The sequence below is a fragment of the Sycon ciliatum genome, chromosome 1 (genome assembly GCF_964019385.1).
Source record: "Sycon ciliatum chromosome 1, ocSycCili1.1, whole genome shotgun sequence".
Taxonomy (NCBI): domain Eukaryota; kingdom Metazoa; phylum Porifera; class Calcarea; order Leucosolenida; family Sycettidae; genus Sycon; species Sycon ciliatum.
This window is the reverse complement of record NC_088643.1, coordinates 28,746,915-28,757,718: the sequence shown is the minus strand read 5'-3', so window position 1 is coordinate 28,757,718 and position 10,804 is coordinate 28,746,915. Positions and strand designations below refer to the sequence as shown.

Sequence of the window (10,804 nt, the reverse complement as noted above, 5' to 3'; positions counted from 1 at the left end):
CAAAACACTGACAGATTTAATGGAGCCAAATAGATAGTATGTGCAAGACAGGTGTACTCGTGCTAAGATATTCATAATAATAATAATATAGCAATGCACTCACCATTTCTAAGATATTCATATAGCAATGCACTGACCATTTCGTATTCTCCGTATTCTCCGCTTTCTCCGCTTCTTTGCCATAGTGATTATTCAGTATGGATCAGGTATAGAAAAGCCGCAGATGCTCCTCCAGTGGTTCTTTTCTTCATTCTATTCTTATTCTTATACGCCAGAGCAGCTAACACAAGTATGGGACGCCAAGTAACAGCACCGAATCTACCATAGCCAACTGTCTCATGCAAGATGAAAGGTTGTTCAAGTACATTTGCCAGGCAGTTAATACACTCTCATTCACCTCAGACTCGATTTTTCGTGACGCAGCCAGAGCAAGGTCTTTCTCCATCTCTATCGACTCCCGTTCCAATTGGGCAAGAATTTTTCTGAAGGATGACACAACCACCAAACCACAAAAAATAGTCATGTTACTATGCTTTTAGCATCAGCAATAACCTATAATATATATAGCCTTAATCTAGGTTATCGTAAATAATTCTCCTTAATGTATAGTTCTTGTACTTTTGAAGTAAACAAGTTCAGTGGAGTGACGTCAAACAATATAGAGCTTCCACTAAAGTGAGATACCAGAGAAGTACCATACATGGAAAATTAAAGCGTCATATTCATTCCTAAAAATCAACATACCGGTACAATACCAGCCAGCGATTGATGCTATCTTCAATGTAGTATGACTGACCTAACTAGGTTAGCATGATGCATTGATGGTACAAAGAAAGGTGAGATCCGTACACTCCTGGCGAACGTGTTCAGTATAACCATCAACAGTAACTTACTACCAATCACTGGGACATACCTCTGCCGTTCGATCTCATTCTCCATTTCCTCCTTGTAGTTCCTCCGCGCTTTCCTGGTCTGGCGTAGCTGTGTGCGTAGCCCCAAGAGCTCTTGTTCTGAGCAAGCAAACATGTCACATTGACACAATACTTATAGGATGAACATAAGTATCATACTATCTGATGCCCATATTGTGTCTTTAAGGCGTACGCCATGTCGCTTTGCTGTACGTGTACTTTACTGAAGCAGCTGCCTGGTAGCATTCTACTGAGAGTGTGGGCCGTAAAATACGCACACAACCACGCTCCTCTGGTGGTTTTAGCGATACAGTCGACCTACCCTTATAACGATATTTGCGTCACACCAAGACATATTGTTATAAGGGTAATATTGTTATAGGGGTAGCTGGTTCATTTCATACACATACGTCATAATGCATGGATTGTGTTCACTTTTTACACTCTTCATAGCATAAAAAACTGACATACATGAATATTATGTGCACAGAAAGGTGCCCACTGGTGCCCCATTGCATTTCGTCATGTCCCAACGACTTATCAAGTGAAGCTGGCTCTACCTGGATAGTAGGCTCTACATATCCCCTGCTAGATATTATTATAAAATGGAAAATGTCGATTGGTCAGCCCATTTTATATCGTTATAGGGGTAATATCGTTATAGCAATATTGTTATAGAGGTAAGGCATTGTATACACAAGTCAATGGAGTGATTTGGTTTGGCAGAAAAATATCGTTATAAGGGTAATATCGTTATAGAGGTTATCGTTATAAGGGTAGGTCGACTGTACTTTACCCATACATATCCAAGTTAGGTGGCACCTGAGGCATACCTCAAAGTGCATGCAGTCAAATTGACACACTGTACGGATGCAAGATATACCAGTGTAGCCGCTGACAAAATCTCACATCCACGCAAGTGAAGCCACCAAGCCTCCATATACACAGCTTAATAATGCACCCTTTTACACTTTGTTAGCACTATCCATATGCTTCATGCTCTCCTCTCTCACACCTTGATCAATCATATTTTTACGTTCTTCTCCTGAATTTTGCCCCCCCCCCCCCCACAGGGGCGTCGGAAGGTATTTTAGTGCGGTACGGTCAGCCATCTCAAGTACTCGTGGGGGAGTGGTTGAGCTGAGCTGAAAAATTTGGAAATTTAGAGCCGAGATCAGTGTATTTCATTGATTCACAGGTTACCTGGGGCAAAAAGTGGTATAGTCAATACCGTAGTGACCGTACCGACACCCCGACTGCCCTACCCGCCAGGTTTTTAGTGCGGTCAAACTTCCGAGACCAGTGGTCGGATTAGCTCCGCAAATCCCATCCACACTAGTGCCTATGTCAGCATGTGTGTAAGTGAATTGCTGAGTACACTGACTATAACGATACAATGTTTCCTGAACCGGTCATTCACTGCAGTGAAAAGTACAGTTTTCGATTTCCATCACCGTCATTCTTTACTCGCGGTTAGTGTAGTTTACCAGTGAGTCAAGTGTGAGTAACATGTACGGCAATGTAGCCACACACACACACACACACACACACACACACACACACACACACACACACACACACACACACACACACACACACACACACACACACACACACACACACACACACACACACACACACACAGTACAATGTACAATAAGTGTACATGCCCAACCGTGGATGCCGGTTGTAGTGAGGTCACTGTTTCCGAACACGGTGATCTCTGCCTTGTTACATGCTGTCAACCAACATGCCCATACATACACATTGACACCAATGCACACGCACACACACCTCAGACCTCAGACCTCAGACATGCCCATACATACACATTGACACCAATGCACACGCACACACACCTCAGACCTCAGACCTCAGACATGCCCATCGCGGGAGCGATGATAGCGAACAGCTATGTTCAGTGCTGCCAAACCGTCCGATTTTTCGGACAGTGTCCGATTTTTGAAGGCTCTTCCGAAAACCGGTCCGAAAAGGGAAACGTCCGAAAAGCAGCCAAAATGTCGGAGATCTTTACTTTCCTATGCAGAAGTCCTGTCCTTTCACTTTTCAGCGCAACTGAAGGCACAAATCACTGTACATTTTGCTTCTAAAAAGGCTAGCGCTAGGCTGTGGAAGTGCAAAGTAACATGCCTGGATCAGGCTGAATGGCATGACTGTACATATACGCTGACAGTCTGTACAGAGTCAGTGTGCGACCACACTCATCATTACAAAATTCATGACAACTCTGGGGTTACCATGGCAACGAAGCGAATTTTCATGATGTTTTAGGCGATATTTTGAATTCTCTGTAAAAAAATTGCCGAGGTGAAAAATTCGCACCGTGTGGCCAGCCTTGGCGGTGAAGGCTGTCCGATTTTGGGCGAAAATTATTTGGCAGCACTGTATGTTAGACATAGCAACTTGTGCTGGGATTACACCATTCAACAGCTTGCAAGGCTGATGAATTGACCGCCACTATTTTTAGCCTGGTATCCACCACACAGCTGTTTGAAGTGACTTTTTCTGGCCAGTGAATCCCTATTTTTCATTTTTCATTTTTCCATTTTTTTCTTCTTTTTTTCTTTTTTTTCTACACACACACCACACCACATACTCCGGCATACACTGGCTGTTGGTAACCACCCAGGAGAATGAAAGAAAAGTCAGGAAGAGTCTGAGGAAGAGAAGAAAGACGTGTGTGACCATAATCGTCGGGAATCGAACCCGCAACCTATCGATTGGAAATCGCTGCACATACCACTGCACCATATGGGACACACACACACACACACACACACACACACACACACACACACACACACACACACACACACACACACACCTCAGACCTCAGACATGCCCATCGCGGAAGCGATGATAGCGAACAGCTATGTTAGACATAGCAACTTGTGCTGGGATTACACCATTCAACAGCTTGCAAGGCTGATGAATTGACCGCCACTATTTTTAGCCTGGTATCCACCACACAGCTGTTTGAAGTGACTTTTTCTGGCCAGTGAATCCCTATTTTTCATTTTTCCATTTTTTTCTACACACACACACACCACACCACATACTCCGGCATACACTGGCTGTTGGTAATGAAAGAAAAGTCAGGAAGAGTCTGAGAAAGAGAAGAAAGACGTGTGTGACCATAATCGTCGGGAATCGAACCCGCAACCTATCGATTGGAAATCGCTGCACATACCACTGCACCATATGGGACACACACACACACACACACACACACACATACACACACGTGCACGCACACTCATACTCCTGCCCATCGCTGAAGGGATGATAGCGAACACGCTATGTTAGACATAACTGTTAGCAACTTGTGCTGGGATTACATCATTCAACAGCTTGATTACACCATTCAACAGCTTGATTACATCATTCAACAGCTTGATTACACCATTCAACAGCTTGATTACACCATTCAACAGCTTGGTTACACCATTCAACAGCTTGATTACACCATTCAACAGCTTGATTACATCATTCTACAGCTTGATTACATCATTCAACAGCTTGATTACACCATTCAACAGCTTGATTACACCATTCAACAGCTTGATTACACCATTCAACAGCTTGCAAGGGTGAAGAATTGACCGCCACTAATTTTTAGCCTGGTCTACACCACATGGCTGGTTGAAGTGGCTTTTTCTCGCCAGTGAATCTCTAATTTTCATTTTCATTTTTTTAACACACACCCAGGGGCGTGCTTGGCGAGGGGCACAGGGGGCAAGTGCACCCCCCCCCCCCCCAAATATTTCGACCGGAGTTTTGAAAAGTCACCAATGTATTGCGGAAAGTCCGACCTCGCGGGAGCACATCCACAGATGAGGTGCTGAAGCTGTTCTTTTGACGCTCTCCTCGCCGAATCCTGTCCAGATACGTCAACCAGTGTGACGATTGTTCTTAGCTATAGCCGTGCAGTGTGTGTTTGCATCGGCCTGCCTGGCACAGTGCCGTCGCGTTGACGGATTGGTTTTTGAACATTTGTAAAGTTAGTTTTCATCCTTTATTTTGAAAAAAATTGATATGATGCTGTACTGTGTTCATTCTTGATGACATACAATCTTTGTAACAGTAACGAGAGAGCTTGGAAGCTCAGGGCCCTGCGCTATGCTTTGTTGCCTAGCTCATCGCGCATGTTGTTAGAACTGATGGAAATGCTTTTTCCTTTGATTAGCTACATCATTGTATTGCAAAAACGTTTCAATGAGATACTGAAGTACAAGTAACGTCTTCTGCATAGCTATGGGACCGGCGCTGACTCTGCCGAACACGGACGTTCTGGAGTCGACGGGATCTCTGTCCTGACGTTTTCTGGGACCGGCGCTGACTCTGCCGATCACGGGCGTTCTTCTTCTTCTTATTATTATTATACTGACGGCAACTAACATCCATTCTGATCGCATTTACTCGTCTCCCTACTTCGTATTTCTTTCCAGAAAATCTCCCCATACAGCAGGGAGTCGTTTACATAATATGACTCCCTGCTATACATCTACATGACTGTATATAGACCTTATTCGATAACGTGACTTTTGGACTCGCCTCCAGGGATTTGTCATAAGCTAGGGCACGCGTACGAGAAACGAGTGGCAAGAAAGGCCCAGTTTGTACAAAAGAGTAGTAAAATACCGGTATTTATCTACTCCTATGTTCGCACACAGAGTCCACTGTGCACTGAGCGCAGATCTCTTGCCACTCCCTGGATCCCGGGACCCCGGTTCACGTGACTGTGACGTTTATCGAATAAGGTCTATACGTTATAATTATTATGCTATCGGCCTACATGCGATTCTCGGGCTGGTCGACAGGCGGCCCAGCCAGCCTGCTAGTGGGATCTCGGCCTCGCACACAAATCCACACAAAATTTAATGGTACTGCACTGAATGCATTCCCCCCATACCCTTCGCATATATACTCATTCTCTTGATGGTACCGTACTCTTGATGGTACGGGACAGGTACGGGATAGCGCCAGGCATGTCGATGGCACAAACAATCAAAAATATTGTGGCCAGCTGTCTTTGCTGGTACGGTACAGTACGGGACAGATACGGGATAGCGCCAGGCGTGACACAAACAAACAAACACACAAACAAACACCAAATTAAAGCTGTGTGGACCCTGGCTAGCGCCAGACGTTACTGAAGTAACGTCTTCTGCATAGCTACGGGAATAATGACGTCATATGTACAAATATCTGATAATGTCACCGGTACAACCTTATGAAAATAATTGCTGTTGTCTTAGTTGTGCACCCCCCTGGAAGCAAGGCTAAGGGGAGCCGAGCACGCCCCTGCACACCACACTACATACTCCGTCATGCACTGGATGTTGGTAACCACCCAGGAGAATGAAAGAAGAGCTAGGGGAATGAGAAAGAGAAGAAAGACGTGTGCGACCATAATCGTCGGGAATTGAACCCGCAACCTCTCGATTGGAAATCAACTGCACATACCACTGCATCATATGGGACACACACGCGCACACACAGACACACACGCGCACGCGCGCACATACATCACCACCACATCATCATACGTACCTGGAGTGTCGCCATCGCCATCGTCTGAATCGGAACTTTCCGGCCGAAACATGACGGCCACGTAGGAGCAATGGTCTACAAGACGCTGAGGGTATCGTTCCGCTAGCGCTAGCCAATGCAGTCAAGGGCTTAGCAAATGAACGAATTTTCCGAACACAGAATCAGTGATTGCCAAACCGTGGAATACATATACGAGATACGACGGACTGCCCGGCAAACTGTGTGCACAAGCAACACAGGCGATGGCCACGAAGACAAAATGAGCTAGCCACCGCCTAGGCTAGGGTTTGGATCAAAATATTGCAATGTTTGAAATTCAACGGGACACTCTCAACAGGTCGATAATAATATCGCCCTTGCTAGCGTTTGACTGAGCATCAAGCGCGTCGACAGACCATAGACTAGTAGTACTTAGTCTTAGTAGTACTGGGTAACATCACTGTCACAACACTCTTCTCTAGCACACGGTTCTGGTTCACCGCGATGAGACTTGAGAGCGTCAGTTTGATTCGCCACTATGGCAACGGCACACTACACGTAGAGTCTACGTAGCTAGCTACGTAACCGTCGTTACGTAGCCTGTCGTAGGTACGGTCTACCATGTAGAGGGGACGGTTTCAAATAGGACATAGGTTGCAAACCGGAACGGACTCAATATTCACTTTCTCTCTTGGTATTTTGATTAAAAACATATGTCACAGTGAGACTACGATGTGTTATACTCCGAGCCAAAATTTCATGGCTCTGCGATGACCAGAAGCGCCGTATCAAGCAGGTGAGTTTTTGACGTGTTGCTTCGCACTGCGACTTGAGTTTTACGACTTTCGAAAAATCAACTTATTGTCGCAGGTAAACAGCGGCTCACCTCTCGCCAATAAAGCACCGCATACCAATCAAAACTAATGGAAGCACACACAAGGCTTATTGTTACTCTGTACGAGTACTGGCCGTCGTGGAGCGATAGCAATTACCTAATTTCAGACCCAGAGTGAATTTGACGTGCACTCTAAAACGTGTCCGGTTTGGAGCCACCTCTGATTTGTACTTTTTTGAAGCGAAAAATTGGGCAACTTGGAGGCAATGGGTCAACACAAAGGAGTGGCTCAGTTCGATTGACTCTGGCCCAGAGCAAACTTCAACATGCCAGTTTCCTTCCACAAACATATTTCGAGTGAAAAATCAACGCTGATGATCGGTTTGGGTCTACAACTCTACATGTATACCAAGAGTACATAACCCCCCAGAGTGTGCAACTCAGTCCCACATACCCTGCTGTCCCGACAGAATTTCAAGTTGACGTCATTATTTATGACGCAATGCTCCTTGCACCAGTGATTTACAACATGTGTACGGGTGTCAACGCATCACACGTTTTTCTTTGCAATAATTTGTACAGGGCTAGGATCGATCGGCTTCGCGCAATTCGGTCAAACACAGGTTCCGGATGCTTGTGGCTCAATGTAGCTGAACCATCGGACCTTATTTGTCAGCTTGGATCACGTGATCCATCCAGCTGCCGCGTGCGGCAAACAGCCCAAATAGCGCTAACTCTGGCCTGCGAGCGTTTGCTGCGACTAGCGCGCTAGCGCTCGTGACATACACAAACGCGCTAGCCAGAATGCTTTGACTTTGATGGCTTTCGGCTTCTATTTTTTGAAAAGTAGCGCGCTCAGACCAGCTCGCTCACTCTTTTCCTCTTCCATTTTTTAGGGCAATTGTTTTGTTTGATAGACGAAGCTTAGGGTCTCTTTGGGTTTGCAACCCTTACCCTCCTGGAAAAAATCATAGTTGCTAGACTGCGACACTTCAGACCAGGTACTATTAGAGCCACTAATGGACGACGAGCTATTTTCCGCTATCCGGAGCTCAAGCATTTGAGCCGCTAAATGGACGAGACTCCTGGGGTAAAGGATGCAGAGAATGAGGAGAAAACACTCGTATGGAGCAGGGAGTAGGAATAATAACTATTGTACTACTTCCTGGTATGGAGCACTGAGAAGCGGTAAGTCTTAGGGCAATTCTTAGCCAGTAATTACTTTCTCGCCATAATTATGTTCTCGTTTTTCGTGTCTTCTGTAATGCCAGTACACTAGCAGTACGACTACACTGTAGGCGAGAGTCCATAAGCCAGAGTGTGCAGCTCTCCATCTATGCAGCATAAACAAATTAATGACAAATTTCCTTTGCCTAAGGGCTGCGTTCCACTGCCGCTCCGCCGCACATCATCCACGGCATGAAACGTCATCATTACGAGCTGGTCCAGCGAGGCCACGGCTTGCATTGTTTCCCGCACTTAATTGTTTTATTCGGGGGAATTTTAATTCGTTGCACAGGCCAGAACACGAGGATATTTTTGGATTTCACACGCGCGCAGGCAGGCTAAATGTCATCAAAAAACGTCGAGCACGATCGCGGTACCGTGAATGGCGAGTGTCACTGGAACCGCGCCGCTCTGCTGCATGCAGCCAAGTACCGTGGAGCAGCGGAGCTGCGGAGCCGCAGTGGAACCCGACCCTAACCAAACTTATAGCAATTTGAAAATGTTTGACAATTTTTCATAAAAAACTTGACAACATTGTTCTTCTGTAGAGTGCCGCTGGCAACTCCATCGATGAACTCCATCAATGAGCGCAGGGATAAAGTTTAGAAACCCTTCGAGCGAGAACGTGTTTTCAAAAAGGAAGCACAAATATGCCGCGTAACTTCCCCTCTAGTATGGCCCCATCAAAGCCACTCGCTGACTACTTACCAGTAAAATGGGGTTGGACGGTTGTCAGATTAGTTGACATGTTTTCTGCCAACACAACCATAAGCAGTTGTCAACTCTCAAGACTAAAAGAGCTTGCGAAGAAAGTGAGAAACCTTGGCTATGAAAGCACATGAAGCGTCAGAACATAATCGAGCAAACTTGGACCTAGATTACCAGTGTCTGCTCCAGAGCCAGGTCAGTGACCCTGTTCGTGAGTACTTGGACCTTTTGGAAAAAGAACACTGGGTTACCTGAGACCCGGTCGGAAGTCCTGTCGAGTACTATACTTTTTTATACTTCGAGGGTATACCGCCACTGACAGGCTGCATACGCGTGCAGATGCGTGCGGCCAGAGTGCCCAGTGCGAGTACGTTCATACATGTACATGTACAATCATGTACATCAGGAAGTCGAAAGTAAGTTTACGACTCCCTGACACACAGTAGCCGCACTTGAACGCATCTGGCTCTGGCCCAGTGTTGCAGGAGTTGTGCCAGGTAGACGTGTACCCGGTTTGTGTTAAATCTTAGAGCAGGTACTGCATACCCTATCATATCTGTGTACATGGGTAGACAGAGTCAGTGTTGTTGCGTCCCACTCAGCACCCTTCTGGTTCATTTCGGCACCAGCACTCTTTGCGTATGCAGAGCTGAGTAGAGTGCAAGTTCGGACCACAAGTACACTGTAGCAGCTAGGAGCAAACCTAACCTGTGCCGTGATGCACGGTACTTGTGTGCATCTACTTCATCCCTGAGTAACACACCTGGTATATGGTGCACAATAGGGCACAGTAAATAATCAGCATGCATCGCAGTTTTCTGCAACATATTCTTGAAGTCACTTTACACCTCAGAAGAATTGCGTCGCTGACTGGAATTCGATACCGGTTTGTTTCTCTCTGGGTCATTATGAATCATAGAAAACCCGTCATACAATAGGTTCAAGCTAAAGTACCGTATCACCATGGTAATTCCTGGAAATTCGGTGTGTTTTCTGCCTTTTGTTAAACAAGCAGCAATGTGCAACAGAAATTACCATGGTGATACAGTAGATTACCGTGTGAAGCGGTGTGAGATGCAGCAAAGGTGAGCCTGTTACTGTGAGTCTATGCCCTAAACAATAAACTTTGCCGTGGGATGATTATCCTTGGGCTGCACACTCTGCACACTTATTGCTAGGTACAGTCGTCCCTCTCTAATCCGGCACTTGTTTATCCGGAACCCTTGCCAACCGGCGCACTTTCTGACGAAACCAATTTTTTTCGTTCAATTCCTACATCTTAATCCGGCACTTGAATTCCGCCTCCGGCAGTGACTTTTTGAAAACTGACTGATGAGATCCTGACATTCAACGACCTGATGCTTAGCTGCATCACGTTTATATCCGTAAGTGTTGGACAAAACGGATAACTCGTAAACTGATGGTCCTCTTTTTCAATTTTAATCCTTGGCTCTCCATCCGAGTTCCCTCGTGTGTGTAGCTATTATTATTTTTTTGGTGACAGTCAATTTTTTCTTCAGACTTTTCCCGTTTGTGTCTTTCCCTCAAACTAGTCAATATTTTTATTTAC

The 10,804-nt window shown here is 45.6% G+C and overlaps 1 protein-coding gene across 1 annotated transcript in view; it reads right to left on the bottom strand.

Moving 5' to 3' along the window:
- Positions 1-6,858, bottom strand: part of LOC135821619 (uncharacterized) — a 30,802-nt gene extending 23,944 nt beyond the window's left edge. The window contains exons 1-3 of the mRNA XM_065334618.1: positions 6,486-6,858; positions 914-1,010; positions 398-482 (exon numbers count right to left, since the gene is read on the bottom strand). Of these exons, the coding sequence (XP_065190690.1) occupies positions 398-482; positions 914-1,010; positions 6,486-6,537 (234 nt within the window). The 5' untranslated portion in view covers positions 6,538-6,858. The remainder of the gene's footprint in view (positions 1-397; positions 483-913; positions 1,011-6,485) is intronic.
- Between the last annotated feature and the right edge of the window lie 3,946 nt (positions 6,859-10,804).